The following is a 24,918-nucleotide window of genomic DNA, read 5'->3' as shown; positions in this document are numbered from 1 at the left end:
CTGCTCTCGCATCTTGTTTTTGACAGTCGCATTGTGTTCAAGCAGGGCCGCACTTGCACGCTCCCGCGCGCTGCTGCCTCACAACGCTGCATAACATTTCTCTACCTGCGAAGGAACCGACGGCGGATGTGTTTGTAATTGATCTATTATGATCGTTGCCCCCTGAACGACGCCGGTGAAAATCAACCCTCATTTCCTTGCATAGGTGAGTTAAACTTTTTTGTTTCGCCGAGAGCAAAAATGTGCATCAAATTTTGTCGTTGGTGCAACTTGTTTGCACCAACATCTCGCCGTCGCACGCATGTCCTTTCGTCCCGAATGCCGGCTGACGCTGGAATTCGACTGTCAAGTTTAGTGTCAAGCCGGGCTTCAGACCAAATTCGAAGTTTATTCATTTACCCAGTCGGGCGAAGCAAATCAGGCCGGCCTCGGGCGGGTTTCTCAGAAGTTAAGGCGCGCGGGGGGCCTTGAAATGGACCTTTTCCTGCTCTCTTTTTTACCGCACCGCACGAGCCTCTTCAAATCTTCGAACTATCGAGGAAAGACGAGTATTTAAGAGGAAGAGCGGATCGACGGATCGACTACTTGAGCAGAATTCTAAATTTAGAAAGAATCTACTCGTGGTGCGACCCGCAGAACGAGAAAAATTTTACCAAAAAACAATAAATTCCATCGCATATTCGTCCCACCGAAAACATAACAAAAAGGTTATGTACAACAAAGGAGAGGATGTTTTTCTTCTCCTGCGGCCTTGGCAGCGGGGGAGGGAAGCGTATCCTTAACTATAACTCAGGGTTTATAGAATCCTCCATTTTGGCCATTCAACTTTGGTGGTGCAGCAACAGCGAGAGAGAAAAATGCAACAGCAGATGTGGGGGGTGCAGCACCCCTGCATCCCCTGCCGAGCGAGTAGGCAGAGAGAGGCAGGGAGCCTGCGGTATGCGTCTGAGATGTGTGCTGCTGCCGGCGCTGGTTGTCATGCCTCCCACACGAGCGTGAGAGAGAGAGCAGCAGGAATTTATTCTTGCTGGGCGGGTAGGCAGGTATCCGGGGGAAAATAATCCCCTGGAAAGTGAGTCTGCATCTGAACGCGATTGGTAGCGTAGTCGGGGTGGCGCTGCTCGCGGTCTCGAATAATGCAGCTTCCTCTCTGATTATGAGACTGGAAAAAGTGGCCGTTGCTAAGGCAGGCACAATGTATAAAACTTTTGCTTTCTTTACGAGTCGCCGCGGCGTGAGTCATCTCGGCAGGCACACAGATGGCAAACTCACTCGCAGCCGATGCAAATGTTTATCAAACCTCGTGGGAGAATCGAGAAGGCTCCTCATGCGGCGTAAATTTCGTTTTGATAAACGACAAAGCCGCGACCGACCGCGCTCGCAAGTAAATACGCAATTGCATTATTTAGAAAGGAAAGTGCATTTGCGAGATTAAGAGCAAGAATCTTGGTCGTGCCGTTGAGTCACTAAAAGTGAATCTCGTTCCAAGCCGGAGAAAATGGATTTATTTTTCTGTTCTCACTCGAAGGTTGACTTGAAACGAACCAAAGAAATGTCAGTAGGTTGTTCATTCTCGCAAAGTGGCTTCTTTTACCCATGATTAATTTTTTTCCCTGCACCTGCCTTAATTGAGAATGAGTCTAGCACCTTTGCGCCGAAATTCACAGCTGCCTATGAGTCGCAACGCAAACCGCAGCCACTGTTGAGTAATTATTACTCTTGCTGAAATGTGCTAAAATTCAGCATGCATTAAAACATCTGTCTGCATGCCTGGTTGAGCTAAATTTTCAAGGACTTGCGAGTCGGAACGTGTTTATCAGCTTGAGCAAGTTCCTGGGAAAAGTTTTATCTGTGCTGCCGCTGAATTGAGCGAAAGACAGTGTTCCTCGCGCATTATGTAAGCCCGGTTGTTAATAACGAAAACGACAAATCCATAAATTTAAACTACTCGCTACTTATGACATCACTTGTTGGCTCGGGCGTATAAAAAGATATGAATTGGCTAATCCGTTCGTTTCGTTCCCTCTGGCTCGCAAAGAGCGTGTGTACTTGCTTGTAATTTGTGCGTTGTGCGACTTGTGTACGATTCACGAACTTGATATTTAAAAGGCAGCGAAGGATTTTTCGCAAGACCAGCTTGTTTCACAAAAGGGCGACACGTTCGAGTGGCACGAAAGACAAAGCGCAGGCGGCCTGTGTATTGGTTAATCGTGCGTTCCACTGACTTTTCTCCGCGTGATTATCTCAAATCTTGCTGAAAAATTGAAAGATTGCCGAGCTCGCTCTTAATTAGAGTGCCAAATAATAAAAATTTGCTCATTTGCTCATCTCAAATGATGTTTTTCTATTCCAAGCGGCATTTCTTTATAAATCAATTTACACCTTTGACTTGATAGCTATAAAACATAAATTTTTTAGTGCGTCTTGTTTATATCTCATGACTCCGCAAGTCCACACATAATCAGTCAAGCAAACGATCTTCCCTTGTAGTTATTGTCCGCCTTTTGAAGCACAAGAAAGTGCAGCAATGAAATATAGAAACGGACTTACTAGCCCTTTGCCGATCGATAAAATTCTGCTAATTTTCGAAGCATGCCTCTCGATTGCTCGTTGGCTCGTCATTCTTTCTTATTAGGCTCCGTGAAATGAAACATCACTTGAGTGCGATAACAAGTCGTCAGGAGCCAATTAATAAGCCGTTTGCCCGCCGCTTTTTGTGTGCGGCGCACTGCTGCGAATTAATTAGCTCATTACCTTCTCTCGCATGCACTCGCTCACATTCCGCCTGGCATTTGCATTTTCTGCGCAGCACTGCCATTTTTTGCATTCTTGGCCAAGTGCCGCTGGTGGGTGCTGTTGCCGGTCGGTCGGTAGGTCGGTCAGCAGACTGCAGGCAGACGAATGCACCTCCTCGACCAATAATTAGACCTTCTCTCTTTCTTTCCATTATGCGCGGCGTCGTTGACTTTTTTTGTCACCTCGAAGAGCAAGTTGGTGTGACTTGCTAGAATGCGCTCTCTTGTTTTGTTTGTGTAGCCAAAAGAGCTGCTCTTTTAAATGGGATTTGTTTCAATTTGGGTGTTTGTGCCAACTGCCTTTCAATTTATTTAGGGAAAATTGTGTTTGTTTGTTTGTTTTAAAAGGCAATGCTAGATACGGTAGCGAAACTGACGCTTTTTGAAAGAGCAACGAAAACAGCCTCGCGTGCGATATCATCATAATACTGCGTTTGATAAAAAAAACGCCAGCGGAAAATGTGCAGATAAAAGAGAGTGGAACGTCCTTTTTACGGATAAAATTAAAGCTCGTGTGCCGGAATGAAATTTCTGCTTACTTAACGTGTGCTGGGAGGAAATGATTGTGTAAATAAAACGCGAATGCAATTATTGAATTTTTTATTGCAACGGAAATTGTCAATGATTCGCCAATCAAGATTTAAAACGGGCATTCTTTTTTCACGATGAGGATTAAATTACAAAATTTTGCCACTCAAATGCTGTTACTTCTATTGTTTGCTCTTCAATTTGCAACTGAGAGGAGGTTGTATTTGTAATTTTGCTCTCACAAGGCTTTCATGTCTGCTTTTTCAGCGCCGGCAGCATTCGGCTGGCACCGAAATATAGACACAAAAGTTCGCAAGAGCAATTTATCACGGTGCTGCCGGCCACTGTTGGTTTCGCAGCGCAACCGTACCACTTTTGTTGATTCAAATATTGCCCGCAATGTGCTGTTTTTACTTGCGCGGCCCGTGCGCCGGTGGCATCTGCCAAGACGACTTTTTGTCATCGCCGTCGCGTTCGTCGGGCCAGCGCAAAAACAATCGCGCGCCGAGTTAGTCAACTGACGTTCGTGAGATCAGCCAGGCAGGCAGGCAAGCGAGCGAGCGAGCGAATTTTGCAACACGCCTAGGATTTTGCATGCAGGCCGGATTTTTGGGTCAATGCCGCCCCGGCCGGTGGGTCTCGTGTTCACACAGACAATTAATAATGCGCGCAGCCCTTGAGAATTGGTGGCAAAGATCTGCTTTTCGCTGCCGCCGCCGCCGCGGCTGGCTTTCATTCGGGATTTTGCCCAACAGCAGAGCTGTACGCATGCTCTGTACGGTGAAAGTAGGACTGGAGGCGGCCGCCGATTACAACAGTCCTTGAAATTGGTTTTGGATAACTTATCCTGACCTTATTGCCTCACGAATTATACAATTCCACACCAATTTTGACGAGCACCGCGCGTTTCGCTGCAGTCGGCAGCAGACACTACTTTTTTGTATGTTTTGACGGCGGGAAGAAAGAGCATGCATTGCCTTGGCATAGTCGCACCGCCAATTATAAATTAACAAATGCCGGACCTCGTCGCATGCAATAATTTCCTGTCGAGAGGGGAATGTTTTTTATATTTAATCCGGTTTGCCCGGAAATTTATTTCACCAGCTTAGCTAGACTAAGTAGAATAAAAGCGGCCAAGTGCCGTGTGCGTGGGAGGACGTGAATATTATTGGATGTCGTTTATTGCCACGTCTGGGTTCTATTTCGTCAGTGTCTTCAGCAATTTTTCATGCTCGCCCCAATTTGCTCTCGTGAACGACTTTATCTCCGCCCAGCGCATACTAGGATCGAATCTCATTTCATACATATTAGCGCCAAATTGTGACTTCAACGACTGCTGCTTATTAAAATAAAATAGATACATGTGCAGGGAATGCCTTTTATGATTTAAAATGGCCCAAAGTACGAAAAGTTGAAAAAAATCATTTTTAACGGAACAGACACATGCCTGGAATATTATTCTTTTGAAACTTCTCCCGCTTCTTAATGAGAGCTATTGTTTGAATTTTTTAACGTTGATTTAAAAATGGAAACCCCCCTCACTCACTGGCGGATTTCGTGCAAAAATGTCACCCATGAATCACCTAGTTTCGCAGACGGACTTTCTGATTACATTTTCCCGCGCCTGCGATCAAGCGGCAGCACCGAAACGCGGCCAAGTGACCTCAAAGCAGTCCTAATCGAGCAATTAGTTGCAAAACACGATTATAGTGCACCCTACGCACGTCGGCCGGCGAATCCGCCATTTTGCAATTACACTGAGAGCTGTCGAATGTGAAAGAGGAATCTGTGCGCTGGGTGGGGTACAAATGAGTGTGTGCCGAACAAGAACCCGTGTGTATATGTGCGTGCGTCCGCCCGCCCGCCCGCCTGCCTGTCTCGGTTCACGGCGCGATAATTGCGCAATTCAATCTTCAGACCTGCATCTCGACTTACTCTCTCGCATTATCGGCTGTCGCCGCGTCCGAAATTCAATCAAGTCCGCCTGTCTTTGTTGCGTAAAATTTCGATTCCCGCGAACTGTCTCCCGGCAGCTCGGCTCAGCCTCAGCGGCAACCGAGTCCGTTGCATCACGTCACGCCGGCAGGTAGCAGCAGAATTGTAATTTGGGAAGGGTCTGCTGAAATGGCATCAAGAGTGGCTGACCTTTCGAGTGCCTCTCACTTTGAGGGTCGCGATCGACGCATTCCAGACCGGCAAATAAATCGGAATAATTGCACTGCTGCCTGCCAGCCAGCTGGGTCTAGAGGATGCCAGATGAACCTGGCAGGTCGCGTTCGGCACCCTTGACCCCAGATGCGACCTGAAATTATCGTCCTCTGCGCCAGACGACAAAAACTAAAAGCGAGATCTTTCCTTGTTGAGAAACAATGATTAATTTAAAACCCAAAACCGTAAAAACAGACTGCATTGCATGTTATGGCCCTTTTTCTGAAAGGTACGTCTGACAACCCTAGAGCCGGTTTCTCAGCCAACTCTGCTGCACTTGTGCAGGCTGGGAACCTGGCATTGCATGTTTTGCGCGCCTTAATTTGTTCCCTTTTTATGCAGTGTGTTTTTGCGGCCGATCGAGCAATTCCGTCGGCTGGCTGGATCGTGTGAGGCGTTTTATTACATTTTTCAGTGCGCCATTATGTTGTTCGCAAGGTCAGCAATTAACAGTTCATTCTGGCAAGACATCTGGAGATCGGGTCGAAAAGTATCCATCGTCTCCAGCCAGTCAGCCAGCCTGCCTGCCTGCTGATGTGCTCGACCGGAGAACGAACTTCTTCACGTTGCAGCTGTGCGGTTTTAAATTTGAACCCTTTCTGTGTTGCTGCCTCTGCGTGTTTGTTATTTCCATTCAGACTCAAGCAGCAGCAGCAGCACTCATTCTAGCCTATGCGTGCGAAACTCTCAAGATGCGCGAGCGACCGTCGGCTGCCTCATTACTTGAACGCAGTTTATTCGGTTTAATTAGACAGACATTCAGTACCAAATTAAGAATGCTTTGAACAATAAATATAAAATTTTGACTGTCAGTTGCTAGGTTAGCGTTTGCCCTTATATATTTAATTACAAATTATGCAATTCAAACTATCCTTTAGATGGGTGTATTAAAACTAACCTCAAACCCCGGGGCCCGGGGCCGTAATGAAATTTCATAAGCATGCGAAAAGCAGCGGCGAAATTATCCTTTCAAGGTAAAATATTGCCGTATATTTTATTTTGCGTTTGTAAATTGAAAGTTCCGAGCATCTGCTTCTTTAGGTTGAATACCATCCCAAGGTCTCGTGTGCTTTTGCCGCCGCCGCCGTCTCCTCCTCTCGCGGCAAAAAGGCCACGGTTGTGCGGGTTGCATAAGTTTCTTCCGTTCGTGCTAACTGCTCCGTCTGTCAGTTTCCTTTTATTCCGTCAATAAAGAATCCACGATAATGAACCAAAGCGACCGTCATTATTCCTCTTTTTTATTTGAATGCTTTGCCGAATTTACATCATTCCTCCCTGCCTCGGCACGGTAAAGTTCTCGACCGGCAAACGCACTTGAAACTTTTTCTCTGATATTCGTTTTTCGATTGGCTGCGCTCAAACGTAGGATTTACGGTTTCGTGTTTGACAATGTCGTTTCTCGAGAAGTCGAAGCCTAAGCAAGGATAAAAAATTGCCAGGTTCTGCTCGCATGCTTAGAGGGGGCTCTGGCGGCCCCCGGAAATTCAGTGTCGAGTACCGTCGTCGCCTCCGCTGTTCAAATTCAGATGCTGGCTGCGTGTTTTTGTGAGCCGGGGAGGCTGTGTGCGAGACGAGTTGGTTTTCGCCAGCTGCCGGCTGGCTATATTACATTTCACGTATGATAGATCATTCAAGTATGATAGAGAGCCGAAACCAGTTTGATGGCACAGCTAGGGAGCCCCGGCCAGCGTCCGAGGGACAATTAAAAACGCTCACTCACACTCTCGGGACATGTGGTCGAAAAGAAAGAGTGTCATCAGCCCCCGCAATCCGCTCTGCATTCGGAAGGGGGCGCTTATTCAGTTAGTCAGCGAGAATTTTGGCAATCTTCTTCCTGCAAAGTGCTCTCGAAAAAGTTTTTGAATTCGCCCCGGCCAGCGCGGCCGTGCGCAAACGAAAAGGGGAATAATAAGATTTGGGCCCTCTCTTTTGTGTTTCCTTGCGTTCGTCCCTCGTTTAATTTGCTCCATTCGTCTGCCTGCCGCGCGCGGCGCGCACCCCCATGGCAACAGCACTACTTGCCGAAAATTGCTCTTCACTGTAGAAAAGGCAACCAGGGGGGGCTCTTAAGGGTGTCTAAATATTGCGCTTTTGGAAAAACGTGTCTTAACTAGTTTGTTCAAGCTCGTCTTCGTGCACTGTTGAATGCACACAGTGAGATTTTGAAAATGGTTTTCACCCCCTTCAGTCTGCATCGCAAACTAGTCGGCTCCGATGGCGTAAACAAAGTTTTACTGCTTCCTTTGAGCCTGGCAATTAACAGCCAATGTAAAAGCTTTGTTTTTATCACTTTCGGTTGCTCTGTGCGCGGTGATTCACGCGAACAAGGGAAAGTAATGGCCGAATTTCAAGGCAACCACTGAATGAGAACGATAAGCACGTGCAAAATTTGCATTGTTTGGCTCACAGAGCCAAACAAAACACTTTCCCGTTGGGCACTGCATTGGAATTAACCTCTCTTAGCCTGAAAACAAAAGTTGCAACCTGTTGAAAGCGTGTGGTTTTCGATTTTATTTCTACTAACGAATGAAAGCCTATTTGTGTGGAAAAGCATCGTTTTCGCCCACGCAAATGCTAATTAGCCAGTGTCTGCGCGCATTGTTGTTTCCGTCTGGCGGGCTTGCAGGCACTTCAAGGAATGCCTGACCTCACGTCCGTCGTCTGCCTTCGCCGCTGCCTCACCGAAATATCGCTGCCACCATTGTTAGCCGTGACCTCCAATCGTACAATTAGCAATTTTACATGGGTTTCGCGCGTTGCTCAACAAAAGGAAATCTGCTTTTTCTGTATCGTGTCAATCTTGCGAGACATGCGAGCCTTCGATTTCCAGTCGCCAGAAAAGCCAAATAAAGTGTCATCTGCGCCATTAATTTTGCGGGGAAGGAAATATGTGCTGTCAAGGCCGACAATAGTTTCAGAGACGATCTGATAAATTTCTTTCTGTTGTGAGCTTAATGCGGCAATCACGCAGGACGTGCGGCTCATGCACGCGTGCTCAAGGATTCTCCACGGATTTGGCTTTTATTATTTCCATTAAACGTTGCTTTTTCGGAGCGGATTAGACCTTACACGAGAGGACGCGTAATAGAAAAATAAAGAAACGACCTTCAGTTTGCCTTCTTGAACTGATAACTCTAGTTACTTTTTCAAGTACTTGGATCGTAAATTCCAGGTATAAAGTGAATAATTAATGTCAACATGGCTTAGAAAGCTGCTGTTGTGAAATTATGAGAGTTTAAAAAGAACTTAATGTTAGAGCGTCAAATTTTGGTTGCTAGGGACAACTTGTTTATCATTTCATACCGGGCCATTGCACCAGTGCCGTTTCCTGGGTTCAGATAATCGGCAACGAACATTAATCTCTCAATGCACGTAAACAGAGGCTTGCCTTATAGGTGACGAAAATCTCGTCGTGCACTTGGAGCCTAATATATTTCACGAGTGATGGTTTTGATAAAATCGATTTTTTCCAACTGGTTCGATTCAAAATGGGACGTTGCGAAACGAATTGAAGCGATAAAATAACCGACAGCACCTGGTTAACAAGAGCTGAATTTGGAGTGTAATTGACGCCAGGCAGCCAGCATAAGCAGGCGTCAAGTACCGTGCCCGCGCACGTACTCGTCGGGTAATATTTTTTCCTTCAGCAAATGCACCTGGAAGCAAGCGAAAGCAATATCCCCCTGCGTGTGTGCATTCGACACTCGTGGGGCCTCGGCGGCGGGTGAAATTCGAATTTCAGAGGCCCATATGGCGATGTTGCGGGCGCATCAGTTGGTCGCTGAAGAGCCAGCCAGCCGATGAATAATGGTCGCTCAACCCTTGGCGCAATTCGTCCCTCTCAATTAATTATGAGTCAGGCGAACGCCGTAGTGGCCGTTCTCACCCGCTCACACATGTATTTATACGCGCGCACGAGCCGGAGAGTCGCGTTTCAATCAGAAATCTCCCAGGCAGTCAGCATCCGCCCGCTTATCTCCGCCTTTGTGTGTGTCGCCTGCGAACGAGTGAGTACGCAGCACAACTCAAATAAAAATAATAATAATAATCGCCGGGGTGAGTGATTCTAGACAATTTTCGACCAAAGCAAATCGACATGACATAGATAAATGTGAACTTTCTGGTCCCTATTTCTAAGCATTGCGTAATAAAGGACGACCCTTTGATCAGGCCGTATCTGCCGACTATGGACAAGCAGACCCAAGGCTTCTTTAACAATAACACACTGTGTTAAGTTAAAAACCTGTGAATGGAGAGCATGAAGTGTCATTGTTAAAACTGAGCGTTTTTCTGGCACTCCAGGAATCCCGTTCATGGTTTCCTGACCAGATACCCTTAGGTATTTTCTCATTGTCAGAGGGAAACACGTGTTTACGTTTAGCCTGTAAGTAAACACGTTTTTTAATTATAGTATACCTTTTAAGACAGATACAAACGAGGTATTCATAATTTTTTGGTTGTTTTATGAAATGAAACTCTATTTCATCAGCGAACTAAAAAAAACACCGGAACAAGATCCTAGCAGCTGCTACTTTTTATTATCATTGAGCCATTATTCAGACATGTCATTTCGCGTCCAATGCGATCAAAGCGAAGCATAGACTTAGAGTCGACTACCCCGCCCGATTAAGCCTCGAATCTCGAACGTTTCTGCCCGGCCGCTCGCTTTGTGCGGACCCTTTAATTGGCGAATCTGCGAGCCGTAATCTGCTATGGGGGTGCACGCGAGGAGAGAGTGGGCGCGCTGGATGCATTAATTTTTTCCTTTCCTCTGCGGTGCATACAAAATTATTGCAGCTGCCGCTTGGAAAGCGATTCGCCTGCCTCTTATTTTCGGCGGCGCGCGCGGATCATTGTGTTAGGACAGCTGCAACACAACTGGATCCCCACTGACAACACGCTGCTGCCGCTGCTCATTGTTAGCTGCACAACCTCCCCTTCGCGCAAGGCAGGGGCGCGTTTTCAAAGGAAGGGGACTGGCTGGCTGGCTGGCTGTGTGGAAGGTTGGCTAGTTGCTAGGCATGCCTAATGGTACTGCGAGCGAGTAGTCCATGTGAAACGGGGAGAGAGACGAGCCGTCTGTCTCGCTGCTGCTGCTGCCAGGGCTGAATCAGAATCAGTCTTGGTTCGCTCGTTCGCCGTGATAAGTCAGTCGTTCGGTCGACAGACATCTTTTCGCCCGCCGCCGCGAGTCGACACCCGCCCAACTGTTAGGTGAGTGCGTTGCCAAGGTCGGCGCTCCCCTGCCCAACCACCCACCCGCCCGCCACCCCCGCAACCCCTGCGGAGCCCCTTTGCCCGGCCCACGCGGCCTGACAAGCCCCGCAAATAACGCGGCCCGGTCGAAATTTCCGCTTGGCGCCCCGAGGGTTGACGTGTGTGTGTGTGCTCCACGCCAACCCCAGCAACCACGCCCATCTCGGCGTCGGTCACCCCGAGTCACGTTCGGTCACGCGGGCCCCGCCGCCGGGCCCCCGCGAACCCCGGCCGGGGGTGAATGCGCGGGGCGCGCTCGGAATAGAACCCCGGGGGTCGGAGGGGCGCTGTTGCTATGCCGGCGCCGCCGCCACCGCACAACTGTTGATAATGTTGGATGAATGCGACGCATTGATCTGTGCCGATGATGCCATGATGCCACTCTCGGCGGGTCTTTCGCAGCCCTGGGCCCGACGCGCTCTTCTCGCATCGGCTGGCGGCGGGCGGGCCACTCGGGGGCGCCTCGTGCCACCGCCGCCGCCGACGCCTTGGCTGGCTGGCTCGGGGGTGAGTCAGAGGGGCCTCGCAGGGGTGCGAATCCAGCCACCCCCGTCGCGGCTGCGACGGCGGAGGGTGATGTTTGCACAAATGCTGCTCTTTCATCGGGAAATACGCGTCTTATTCGCGTTTTGGTCCATTCCAATTAATCGGCAGACACGCGCGCGTGCGAGGGCTGCTGCTGCTGCAACTCGCCCGCCACCCCACGCTGCTGTTGCTAATGCTGCACGCGCCCCCTGTTTCCAGCCGGATTTTTATGTCCCAGGCAGCCGTGTTTGCAGATCTTATCGGCCGCTCTCGAAACTCGCTTTCAAATTAATTTTGCAACCACTTCGTGCTCCGCGCTGAATAATTCATCTCGTTTTGTTTCGCACCGTAAATCCCCGAATGTTTCAATTTGGATTCTGCTCAGCTTATTTACTTTCCCTAATTGGTATGTGAAATTTTATTTATAGAAAATCCATACTGAGCTGCTTCCTTCTTTGTGATTTAAAATTTAACTAAATAATTTAGAAACCATCGACCCATTATTGAATTTTCCAGAGCTCCTTAAAAATCCAAATTCCAAATCCGTTTTAACTAAAGTTTCATTTTACTATAATAGTGTGACATGCCTGATGTTTATCCGTTTGGACAAGACCTTTCTCGTCAATCAACTTGTTTCAATATTTGTCACGTCAATTGATGACATTTTGATTCGAATCCAGTTCGAGACGCGTGGTCTCCTGTTTACAGTGCGCGCGCGACAACAGTGTTGATTTTAAATGCATTGTGTGCGAGATGATGCCCGCGCCACATCATGACTCTTGAACTTATTTCTGCACGCGTCTGCCCGTGATACGACCTTTTTTGCAGCTGCGAATCGCTCCACGCACAATAACTGCGCCAAACCAGTCAGTCACGGTGATTCGCGCATTCTGCCAGCCGGAATAAAAATATAATCGATTTGCAGCGTTTTCCGGCCGTCCATCCCTCCGTTAATGACCGTTTGGCAGTGAATTGGTGCACACCCACGCAGGGCAAGAAGCGACAAATGCGCTGAAAAATGAGGGAATATGGAAATTAGGGCGAGCCACCGCTTCCGGTGTGCGAAATTAAGTCCAAGCTTCCGCCGATGCAATTTTTAAGCCTCCGCCGCCGCAGCGACGAGATATCGATATCACCCCGTTGGCGCAATCCACATCCTCTCTAATTGCATCTCTGTTTTGCTTGCAGGATGGCTCTTTGCAGCTCCCACGAAGGGGCACTGAGAGCACACAGCCAAGGTACGTCTTCGCATTCGTCTCTCGCTGCTTTTCATCCGAAATTCCGTGCGTAGAGCAGTGAGAGGAAGGAGTGCTCGCATTGTGTTATATTTTTTTTACCAAAATATAAAAGCGGATGATAAATGATCAGGGCTCCTTCTCTTCGCTCGAATGAATAACACTCCCGCCGCTTAGCTTGCATAATGGAATAGGACACCACTCTCTTTTCAATTCGCCCTGCGACCGCGCGTATACATACATTTTCGATTTATCGCTGGTCTACATCAATATTTACAGTCGAAATATATTATAAAATGAGTGCGTGTGCGCTTGACAGCTGACTGCTCGCCCGTCCGTCTGTCCGCCCGCCCGCCCGCCCAAACATGCAACTGTATTCAAGCTGTCTTCTTCGCGACGCAAACCCGATCTACTTGCACTCTTTTTTTTCTCGCCCCGCTGAAGAGGTGCGCAGACGATATTGTCCCCCTGTTGCTCGTTTTATCTTCGAATATTTTTTTATTGTTCCGAGCGTGTTTTGGACGCGAAGAACAATGCTCCCTGTTGCGATAATCTAAGGATGTGGGTCCCGCCTGCTTGGAAATTTTAAAAACGACGGTGTCGCGTCGTCTATTGTTGGCTCAGGAGCATCTGAGGAAAATACAAAAAGGCGCCACACACATGCATTTATAGCACGGCAACCTGCCCCTTTTCCTCCGCGACGCGTTGATATCGAAGTTGTTAATTCTTATCGCGTGCGTTCCCGTTCCTTTGCTCGCTGTCTGTGTTTTTTTCGGTTTTTTTAAAAACGAATTCGACCGAGGGAAGTGCCATTGTGAGTGTGTGTCTGTTTGTTTTCTAATTTTCACTGTTTGAAGTTCTCAACTAGCGCAGGGATGCGACTTTCTCTCGCGTCGCGGCCCACCTCAATATTTACAATAGGCCCATTCACAGCGATTTATGGGGAGCAGTTGATTTATTTAACGACCGCGCCACACTGCTGATTATGGAATAAAGGCGCCTGTGCTCACTCGCCCAACAGTGAGAAACTCGAGAGATTTGCAGGCACGAGGGAAAATTGTTTGTTTATCACATTCTGGATTCTTCTCCAGTCTGCGACGGCTGAGAGAATCAGCGAATAAATTTAATGCAAAACTCGTAAACAAGAAATTTACTTAACTCGTCATCGAAAATAGAAATCGCCCACAAGTATTTCGGGTCAATTTGAATGAGAATGGGATCAAAGGAATGAATCAAAATAAAGCCATTTGGCCAACAATAGTCGAGACGGAGAGCAGCCGCCATTCTTTCTATGGAAAGTTGGACATGAAAACAGGTTGCTCGGCGCCCTCACTCTCTCGCACCCTCCGCCGCCGCCAGTCTTCAAAATGGCCCATTCCGCACCGGGCCTCTGGAAATTGGAAGAAAGCTTGCTATCTCGCATGTGGGGTAGCGTCCCCTTGTGCTCCTCCTCGGAAGTGTTAACCCCGGCCCGGCTGCACTGCACACACGCGCTCGCTCTCGCTCCGTGGCGGCGGCGGCGGCGGAGTTTGCCAAAAAACAACCTGTTCAACACACAAGTGCTTGAGAGCGGTCGGTCGGCTGTTCGCAATCCCTTATAGCCGCCGATAGAGTTGACCGCCTGCCGCGTCGATCCGCCCCCGCAAATCAATGTGTGCGGATGAGCAGGCTCATTACTTGCAAATTTTTGCACCCACGCCGCCTGATTGGCGGCACTCGAGCCCAGCCGGCAGCGCTCACACAATGAGAGCGTCGCCGCCGCCGCCGGCAGACGCTGCATCTCGATTATGCGCCACTAACGAACCCCTTTTCGCTCGAGAGTGGATTTTGATTGGATTGTTTTTGCATGCGCGTGCACGCTTCCGAACCGACTGACAGTGACGCAGAAATCGGCTTAGCGAAATTTAGCTTTTGCGCAGCGCTAATGCGATTTCCCTGCGTCGCTGAGTTTTGCATCGGGTGCAACTTTTAATTGGCAATTACTTGTAAATATTATGTACTGCAGAAAAACACTAAACTGAAATGCGAACGATGCCATCCTTTTCTTTTTACTCTCGTCAGAATGTTTTCCCCGCGCCCTTGATATGCGGATTCAGCTTAATTGATTTTCTGCGAAATATAAAGCTTAAAATCCTTTTGTGGCGCTCATTCAACTGTGTTGTTTGCGACCAACAATAATTACAATTCCTTGGGAGCTAGGCCGGAAAGGACAAGGTTAATAATTCACGTTTAAATATTAATCATTCCGACGAACAATGGACTATTCACAAAGCGAATGTCGAAATAATTTGTAACGCGGCAAGAAAGTGTGCTGTGCTGTACAAACACGATGCTATCAGAATGGCAAAAAGATTGCAATTAACACGAGTTTCGGCATCTAATCTGCCTCGCTGGCACGTTACTCAAAAGCCTAATAAAACAACCGTCAGATAATGTATTATTACGAGATTTTAAGCATTTCGCACGCAGACTCTCCAAGCTTTTAATTGTCCGTGCTCATTTGGGCGGCGTTGTTTAATCTTCCGGCCAAGATTTACGTCCCATCTTGACTCGCTCGTTTTCGCTCACCCTGTGTGGTACTCGAAAGACAATTTTCGAAAGTGCCGTCGGATTAATTACGTCGCGTCTGTCAGCACTTCTTAACAACACTTCTTGGAACTTTTTACGACGCGAGTTTTCTGAAAATGCTCGACCGAGACTTGAAAAATAAAAATATAAAAAAAAACGGCCGCTTTTTTACGGCCGCTTTTACTGCACGCGATTTGAATACGTGAGGCCATTCGATTGTGTCGAGCGAGCGCAGCTCGTGCGGTGCGGCAGGAAAAACGCGCAAGGTCCAAGCGATTACGGCACCTTGCAAGGTGTTCCGTCTGACCTGATGCCTCCTGTGTTTATCAGCCGGCCGGCCGGCACAGCATTTAGAAATGGAATAATTTCGTCGTCAGCCAACCTTCTGCTTTTCACGAACATCTGCGCTGGCTGGCCGGGGAAAAGGGCCTGAAAGGAAAAACACAACACGCTCGCCAGCACACATAATGGCACGGGCAGCACCTGGGACAGCTGCAGCTCTGGGCCCGGCACCCGCTCCGCGCTCGCTGCTCTTCAAATACGCGCAGTTGTTGTGCGACAGCGTTTCATTTACATGTGAAAAAAATGAACTGCCTGCGAATGACCGGGCGAAAAGCCTCGCCCTTTTAAGCCCCTTTCGCCATTTAATCTGCAAGCTTTTCCCGTGGTTAAATTCATTCACGTGAAAATCATGATGTATTTCATGATTAGTCATCTATTTCCCACAATAAAGAAGGAGCAGTTTCTTTTTTTCTACAAAATAGACGAGATTAATATCAACTAACAATGTCAGAAACAAAACAGTCTTTCAAATTTCCAATGCCCCCTGCACCTATGTCTGACCTCGGAGCAGCTGTCGTCTAGTTTTTTCGCTCGGCCGGAGGGAAAGGGTTTTGTTTTGAATCCGTAAAATCGGAAGTTGTTTTCCAGAGTGCGTGTGCAGCTAAAGCATGGCTCCGGTGCTTCAGCGGGGCCCTTTAAAGGGGTTGGTTGCATCCAGAACAATGGCCGCACATTTTTTTTAATGCGCTTGTGCGCCCCTTCTTGCTTACTTTTCCATTTCGGAAACGGGTTTCGCTGAATAGAAATGAACTGCTGCGCGAGAGGGTGATTCGAATTCAAATTTCCCCCTGGCTGAATGGACCCGTGCGTTTGAAAAGAAGGCGACGTGACCGTCGGGCCTAATTGGAATTATTACCTCGAAACTTCTCCAATTAGTTAATTTGCAGCCAGAGGGAGGGCAGACCGTAGGCTCTTTTTGCGGAGAAATGCAAAGTGCTTGTTAGTGTTTTTGTGCAATTCAGCTGAAGAGCGAAGCGGAGATGGTGGTGAAATATGCTGCTTGGTTTCAGTTTTGATGATGCAAATGAACTGCTTCTTCTTTTACACGATTTTGCATTTAATTCCACCGTGCTAAAGAGCAAATAATAATCCGCGTGCTCTTTCATTTGTATAATTGCGAAAACGGCAGTTGTGTCTCAGCTGAAATCTATTTTTCTCTCGTTCCTTCCCTTCTAAACTTGTAGGGCGGAATGAAAGCCCTCTAATTGCCGCCGAGAGATCAAACGACCTCCAGGCCACTCTGTCGGTTTTAATTTATTTCAAACGCTGGCAGAAAAGTCCGCAGCGTGTACACCGAAATTGAAATTTCCAGTCTGGCGGTATTCCCACCATAAATCACCGCGCACACTCTTCAGCATTCTGTCTGGCAAGAGAAGAAAAGTGGTGCTGCGCTGCTGCTGCTTTTTCACTGAACTAGACCTGGCGAAAAGTCCGATTCCGAGAGAGCCCTCGTCACTGGGGCTCCAAGCTGTCTCAAGGGCCACACCAATGCCAACTCAACCTGGTCATTAACGTGAAAAACGCAGCTAAACGGGCCCGCACAATTCTGGGCAAGAGAGAAAAATTTAAAAACGAGGGGGACGTAAGGGCGTGTCTATTGTTGTTATAACGGCTTTAGCGAATGTAGTGGATAAATTTTATTTTTCGCTACCATGCTACCAAGATTTGAGCCGCTGAACTGCTTCATGGACCCAGAACCCTTAAAAATACTTGACGCTTAAAACGCTATATAAAATTTATCTCCAAAGAACATTGCCCCCGACCATTGTGTACCCCTTTAGTGCTGCTTCAAAAGATCTTTGTAATTTTATGCCGATTTGGCCTTCACCTAGCATACCCCCTCGAGCAATCCACCTAAAAACCCTCCCCACAGCATCAGAGTCAAAACCGATCGTTTACCTGAGCAGGAACTCCATTTTTTGCTAGCAAGATATCTTATTATCTGATTTTATTGCCCTACCTGTGGCGGTTTTGTGTTGTGTATACCTTAAATTATAATTTTCCCGTTTCTCTCTAAATCCAGCCCGTAATCGAGATTTTTCAATGTATTTTGAGACATTCACATATCCGCCCCTTGATGGGCCCCTGGCACCCCTCGCGCGGCCCCGACGTGCACTTTGGCGCGTGCCGGTTGCGCGAGGTGTCGAAACAGGAGGGCAGCGCAGGAGAGAGCGAGCGGATGGCTGTAAATATTATCGCATCGCTGTGCTGGCGGCGGCGGCGGCGGCTCCGTGGGTTCGTGTGTGCGACGACCTAGACCTTGCTTGCCGGGACCACTCATTGATCTGGCTGCGTTTCCATGGTGACAGCACTCGTGAGAGCGCATATTGTAACAAGCAATTTTACTGGCGCGGACTCTCGCCGCCCGCCCGCTCGCAGGCTGTTGCGCACTGCACCACGTTTCCCTCGCTGCGAGAGAGCGAGAGAGAGACTCGAAATAAACTCCGTCGGGCCGCGCCACGCGCACTTTTTGCCACTTTTCCGCGATTTAATCCTATTCGACTGCTGCGTCGAGGCGCGATTTTTGACGTAGACGCAAAGCTTTTCCTGGGCTTCACCAAACAAACATTTCGGCACTATTTGCTGCAAACGATACAACCTGACCAAAAAACTCACCCTTTTGATCTTTTTTATTTTTTGAAGTTCCATTAGAGAAGAGTTTTTGAATCCGCATTTTCATGTTAAATCAATGGGATTAATGGTATTTACCACAGGCTGGATGAAAAGTCCGGAATTTCGCAAGCACTTCTATTACATAATATACGTCAATGTCGATTCCTGTTGAAGCCTTTGTTATTTTTGTCGCGTTTAATCCGGATTTCGGTCCATTTCCCACTTCTAAATCCCAGAGCCTCTGAATCCTCTTTTCACGTCGTCAATTCTGGCGCAGCGGAGGAGGACGTCGACGCCGCTACGCAAATTAATGAGGTGTAACTCGGAAACAGTGGAATTAATTTGGTGTGTGTGTTCGCGAGAGCACAAGTGCTGCGGCACTGGTCTTTTAGTTGTTTCGCTTTTTTTGCTACCTCTTCGGCCCACCCCACTTCAAAGGCTGCTTTTTGAAGCCGGCCAAAAGGGCCTCTTCAACGAATTTCGAATTTATTGGCTGGATAATTTATTGCTTTTCGAGCCTCGTGTGCCATTCAACCCTTTCGCTTTGACGTGCACACTTTTATTATATCGGTTCTGGGTAAACATTTGCAGTGAATTATAAACACGAGAGATTATTTGGATGTATTTTTAATATGTGAAAGAGTGAGAGAGAGCAGGCAGGCAACTTTGATCTCTGCCCGCTAAGCAACCTGTTAGCCCTTTTTCCGAAGCGGCTCGTGCCTGGACGTTCACTTTTGGCTCTTGTTGGCCTTGTCGAAAAGGTCCATTCAATTGGATTTCGAGCTCAATTGCGCTGCTGCTCGAATGTTTGCGTACCATATTCTAATTGATGACAAAGAAGATCAAAACGGTGACCAAACCCTTTTGCCAGATTGGAAACCGCAACAGCGCACGGCAGCCCTACATGTTACCCAACTTTTTGCAACCCACAGAGCAAAACATTCAAAAGTTGCTTGCGGGTTGCATTTCCCTCTGTTCGATTTTATGCTGGTGGCCAACTCTCCCCCATTAGGAAATATTACGCAGTAACTTTCGCTGCGAGATATTTACATTACGAAATAAATTAATTTGATCTCGTCCTGGAAATGCGGAAAGTCTATCAAAACAAATCTAAAAAGATAAGAGCAAAAAACAAACGGCTATCACATGGCCGAGATAATCGAGACGAAGTTTAGTGTTAAATTTCCTCTTGATAAAACAGTCGTTATCGCGTGGATGTCGGGGCGAAAATCGAGAGCTACCCCAAGTTGGGCCAACCGAGCGACAGACTGGCGAACCACTGAGTTCACGCGCACGGGGCGGGCAATGAACTTTCGACCGTGGCGAATTCCCTTCCTGCCCAGACCGCGCGCGCGCTCGCCTCTGTTGCGTGCATTTTGCAGCCCTTTTTTATAAATAGCGCCAGGCTATCTGGCCGAAAGTGGAGCGCACTTTAAAGCTCTGATTATTAGATGACTTCATCACTTGTATTTTCTCTGCTTGCTTTGTATCACAAAGAAAGCCTCTTCTTTATCAGCACTCACACCGCAAATTCGGGGTGAGTCACGTCGCCGCGGTCGGCCGACTGGCATTTGTGTTGTGCGTCGCGGGAAATGCCAAAAATTAAATGTCAGAATTCGCGATGGCCGAGGCCGGGTGAGTAGGCGGGCGGGCACTAACCCCTGACACCGCCCGCGAGGGGCTCGTCGGCCGCTGAGTGCTGGAAATTGAGCAGCCCGGAGCTCATCACCGGGATTTCCGCTGTCTTTTCCGCCACCCCTGCGATGACACATGCCGAGGGGATTTCGGCTTTTGCTCCAACCTTTCAGGGCATTTTCAAAATATTTATTGTCGCACTGTGCGCATTTTTTTGCCTTATTTTTAAATAAAAAATAACCCTGCACAAAAGCTCTCGTCATCGCCAAAGATTTACCAAACAATCGACCGGCTGAAAACTCTCAGTGCAAGTACTCAGTCAGACGACGGCTCTATTTTCCCCCTTTGCGTGCGGGCTGCTCCACGCGCAGGGGGACTGAAAAGATCATGGACGCGGTGCAGCAGCAGCAAGCCAGTGAATGGAGCCGATTCACAGACTTTCGATGACGTCACTGTCGGGGAAAAAATATTTGAGGAAGTAGTCGGCGGCGGCGGCGGCTGATGTTGATGATTTTTTTTGCTTTTTCTGTATCGATTGCCCCCGCCTGGCAACAAAAGCTGCGTAATTTATGAAGCCACTGGAATTTATTGCGCGCTCCTGATCATCTGCGTGCGCTTCGGAATAATTCAGCGGCAGCTGCCCTTTTTTTTCTCTCTCTCTCTCGCTCGCTCGAATTCGTAGTGCGCACGATGTCTATATTTGGAGCATTATTGCTCAACTAACTACTTCCCAACAATATTTCTTCCACTGGCGCCGCGCGCTCTCCAAAAATATCCCGCACTCCCTCTCGTTTTGAAAGCCGTCCGTCGTGTATGATGTGATTATTTTTATAAGGCGGCTTTATTTCCGATCCGATATAACTAACGAGCTGCCTTCCACCAACATCTCATACGGCACGTGTGAATAACGACCCGTAAACGACGCCTCTCAACTTGAAACCAAACCGATTCAGATTGCTCCAATCCAAATCGTGCTTTAGCGATTTAAGATAAAAATTTGCGACATTAACTGGTTTTATGGGCCGGTTTTAAAACTAATTTCAAGCACAACGTTTTCCTTGAAAATAAATTTCTCCGCGAGTACTAAATGTGCCAAAAGGTGCTGATAAGCGCACCATTTTTTCCCTTAGCAATTAATTGGAGTGTTATTCCAACATCAAGATGAAACTGTCGCTAATAATAGCCTCCTTCCTGACAAAGTTTGTCCTTACGTCGGAGGAGCAATAATTTTGTGATTCAGCAGAGGCACTGCTGCTGCTCCTGCGAGCTAATAATTGATTGGCTCAGTGACGTCAAAGATAATGAAATCTTTGAACCGGTGCTGGCGTAACAATTGGAGAATTATGGCATTTCCTCGCCCGCAGCATCCGAAAATAAGTTTCACGCTCGGCGAACTTGAAAGGATTTGCAACGAAAGTAGCGTAATAAAATGAAAAAGGCGAACAGCAGCACAATAAACATCTTTCGCACGAAGGGATCGCGACGAAAATTTCATTATACTTTTATTATCACGGGACCGACTGGCAAAAGGGGCGTGAAAGAGGCTCACCGCTCACCCTGTGAGACTTGAAATCGGCGAAATTGCTAAAATATTTATGACGCTCATAATGAAATCTTAAAATCCCACTTTACAAAATTGAATATTTTGCTTTTATTCTTTGGAAGGAAATGAAATCTAAGTGTCGACGTTCTACTGTCAATCCCTTCTTAATTGTTAAAAATAGTGCAGTTATTTATAGCAAACAATTATTTTCTGTAGCACTGCCCGCGCTGGCTGGCGCTAGAAACAATAATTCGGGTGAGATAGATGGAATGGGATCGTAAATCGGTCACGCATGTTGTCGCAATTAAAAGCGAGCGGCGGCGGCGTCAGTACGCCCGGCTAGGATGGAAACGAAATAAATAAAGCATGGTTATGTCACGCTTGGGCTGACGCTTTTTTATTGCATTGTTGCAGGCATGTTGGTGGCTTGAAAATGGCCTCGCCCACATTGACGCCCGAATCGACAGCAAATCTGTTTGAAAGCAAAGAGCACCTGAAGCCCGCGTCCGAGCACCAGCAGCTGAAGAAATCTTCAGCGTTCAGCAGCACCGAAGAAGGAAGCAGCACCTCGTCGAGCCGCACGGTCAGCGAAAGCAGCGCGTCCGGTCACAGCAGTCCCCGATGTCCGGAGGCCGGCTGTGATAAGAGCGACTGCTGCTGCGAATCGCAACTCCTGCCCCGCGGCATCACTGAGCTGCTGTCCGACCTCGGCATCATCGAGTCGGAGCCGCCCCCGCATCAACCGTCTCCCCCGCAGCCGCCCCAGCCGCAGAGCCGCGCGTGCACCGGCTGCAAGAGCAGAGACTCGCAAGCCGTCGGACGTTGCCTCGACTGCGCCAATTTGCTGTGCGGAAACTGCGTCATGGCGCACCAGTTCATGCACTGCTTCGAGGGCCACCGCGTCGTCAGCCTCGAGGGCAAGGACGAGCCCAGGAAGGACAAGGTCGGTGCCTTTCCCTTTTCAGTATAGCTCTAAACAAGAGCAAAATGATAAATTTGATCGAATTTTCAAAAATGCTCATTTTTTATTTGAACAGAAGCCAGAAAAATGATATTTTAATACCAATTAAAACTTCATAATTTGATTTCGCTACACTCAACGTTACAATAATGTTAGGAACTATTTTTTTTAACAATTTTTGTTCTTTGCAGCCAACTGTTTTTTTTTCATAAATTTGACTCATTTTTATTGAAAGAAGGACAGAAAAATTTGGAAGTTTTTTGTAGGTCATATCAAATTTTATCAAGTCTCATGCAAGAAATTGACCAACACATTGTCCGTTCTAATACGAATTAATACCAGCAGTGAAACATATATAACGAGCGGTATAAAAATAAAGCCCGCACCTTTTAGTCTTAGAATAGTTACCTTGAAATAAAAAACAAAGCTTTCCAAAATTACGCTTATCTTTCACATAGTTTTAAATTTATTATGCAAATGATTCAGCATACTTAGAAAATGGCCTCTAAATCTAAATTTGCCTTCCGTAATTTGCCATTGAATCCTAATTACCGATTTTGTACAAAAGAGCTCAGGCCCAGCCATACAACTTGTCATATTTTCGGGATTACTTTTATCTGACAACTGGAAAATCCCATTAACTGTCAACGGAAACGCTGTTTAATTGGATCAGTCCGTTTCGCTGCTCAAGTGCCAATTTATTTCCTAGATCCAGCTGAAACAATAAGATTTATCGCGCCAGCGGATGCCAGATTTATTTTTTTCTCTCGCTCTTCGCGTCCTCCTGTCGCGCCAAATGATTTGTTCGCACATTTGCTTTTCGCTTCCTCTCTCGGTCCAAACGAATTGGAACTTAAGAAGTTGCTAAGCCGATTGAAGCGCGCAGTGCGAAAATTTGCCCGCTGGTTATATTTAACTCGGCGGATACCCGAGATAAGAGCCAAATTCGCCTGCTTCCTGTGCAGCAAACCGTAAAATTTGAGCGAAAAAGTGGCAAAAACAGCGGCCGTGCGTGCTGCACAAGTTTTCACGGTGATTGAAAGCTTACGTCTGTAGCAGATTTTTTTGTTCGACGAGCCGCACGGCTTTTGGGCCACTGACATAATAATGGAATGTTCTTGTCTCGAAAGGAAAAGTACACACACACCTCGAGTGCCGACAGAGCAAACAGACCGAGAGAACGACCGTCGGAAATAACGCGATGATAATTGATTCCGGCCCGCCTCGATTTATCACATTTTCGCCTAGCGATCAATCACAGTAGTTGTTGCAGGCGATTAAGACCATTTTGCCAAATGCAACAGACGAATTTCGGCCGGTCTGCCTTCCTGTCCTGTCAGCGACCGCAAGGTCGTCGCCGCCACCGCAAATCAAACACCGCTAGGAATGCACCATGTTGTGGCTTTCCAGACTGGAGAGCTGCTCTTTTAAATGATCAATTTTACAATTAATTAGTCAGTTAATAACAATCGAATTAGGGAAGTTAATTCAATTTCAAATGGAAGGATTGGGATTTTCTGTTAAAATATTTTAAAACTAAAATGGTAAAAACCAGAAAGGAATAATTAATATTTTAAACAGAAGAAATTATAAAAGGTATTAGTTAGTTAAAATAAAATCAGAAAGAAGGGTAAATTTTAAATATCCATTTTCCTTCTTCTTTACTAATTTGTTTTAAACTACTAAAGAAACATCTTCCTTTTCAAACAATTTTCCTAAATCGTCAGGCATTGCAGTCATGTATAACCAATTAAAATTAAAAACTGTCATTCATCTTCTGGAAACATTTTTTCTTGTGAGCTATATTTATCCTTTAAAAGCCACAAGTGAGATCAGTTTTCAACCGCGCTTATGTTGCAGGTGGTCAACTGCCCCAGACACAAAAGCGAGCAACTGAAGCTGTACTGCCGCTCGTGCAGTATGCCAGTGTGTTCCGAGTGCTCTGCCCTGGAACACCCAGGCCACGAGACGGAGCACATCAGCGACGCGGCCGCCAAGCACGTGGAATACGTGACCCAACTGGTGCAAGAGGCCAAGGGCAAAGCGTCCGACCTGCGCAACGTGCTCAAGACGGTCGAGTACGACACGCAGCGACTGCAACTGCAGCACCACAAGGCGCAGAACGAAATCAATGAGACCTTCCAGTTCTACACTTCGATGTTGGAGGAGCGGAAACAAGAGCTGCTTAAGGAGCTTGAGTCCGTCTTCAGCAACAAGTCCGTGACGCAGTCCGTCTCTACCCAAAAGTGTCAAGACAAGGTGCGTTTTCTCAATTAATCTTTATTTAACCTCTGCTCAGCGCATTACGTGGGCTATGAGCTCACCGAGTCCCAATAACATCGGGCCCAAGTGGCCACAGATGAGCTTGGGCCCAATGTTAACATCTTTTCATCTCCCTACACAAAGGTTTTTTATTTGAACTGCAGACATTTGTCTCTTAAGCAGCTGGGAAAGTGCGAAAACCAGCCCATTTAGCTAATTGACCGATTCGAGTCGCTCAATTCAATTAACCTCCTTTTGCCATCTCTGACATTGGGCAGCCAGTAGTAAATCCCAGAAATACTCAAATATTTCCCATTTCCTTGGCACTCATTCAATTTTTTTCTTACTCCAGTAACAAGTAATTTTTAACTCTGGTGTAACAATCTTTTAAGTGTCGAACCTTTTGGGCTGGTAAAATCAAAAATTATTGACCCGTCGCTGCTTTTG

General features: G+C 47.3%; 1 protein-coding gene across 4 annotated transcripts in view; it reads left to right on the top strand.

Moving 5' to 3' along the window:
• The first annotated feature begins 11 nt into the window (after positions 1 to 11).
• The window catches only part of brat (brain tumor), a 29,543-nt gene continuing 4,636 nt past the window's right edge, over positions 12 to 24,918 (top strand). Inside the window, exons 1-4 of one of the 4 annotated variants that reach the window (XM_065490850.1) lie at positions 12 to 205; positions 12,501 to 12,550; positions 21,663 to 22,191; positions 24,070 to 24,468. In XM_065490850.1, the coding sequence (XP_065346922.1) occupies positions 21,682 to 22,191; positions 24,070 to 24,468 (909 nt within the window). In that variant the 5' untranslated portion in view covers positions 12 to 205; positions 12,501 to 12,550; positions 21,663 to 21,681. Of the gene's footprint in view, positions 206 to 10,535; positions 10,746 to 12,500; positions 12,551 to 21,662; positions 22,192 to 24,069; positions 24,469 to 24,918 lie in introns of those variants that run through there. The other 3 variants (XM_065490851.1, XM_065490852.1, XM_065490854.1) reach the window with 3 other exon arrangements.

The sequence above is a fragment of the Cloeon dipterum genome, chromosome 4 (genome assembly GCF_949628265.1).
Source record: "Cloeon dipterum chromosome 4, ieCloDipt1.1, whole genome shotgun sequence".
NCBI lineage: Eukaryota > Metazoa > Arthropoda > Insecta > Ephemeroptera > Baetidae > Cloeon > Cloeon dipterum.
Note: the sequence above shows the minus strand (reverse complement) of the source record. Positions and strands in the feature narration are given on the sequence as shown.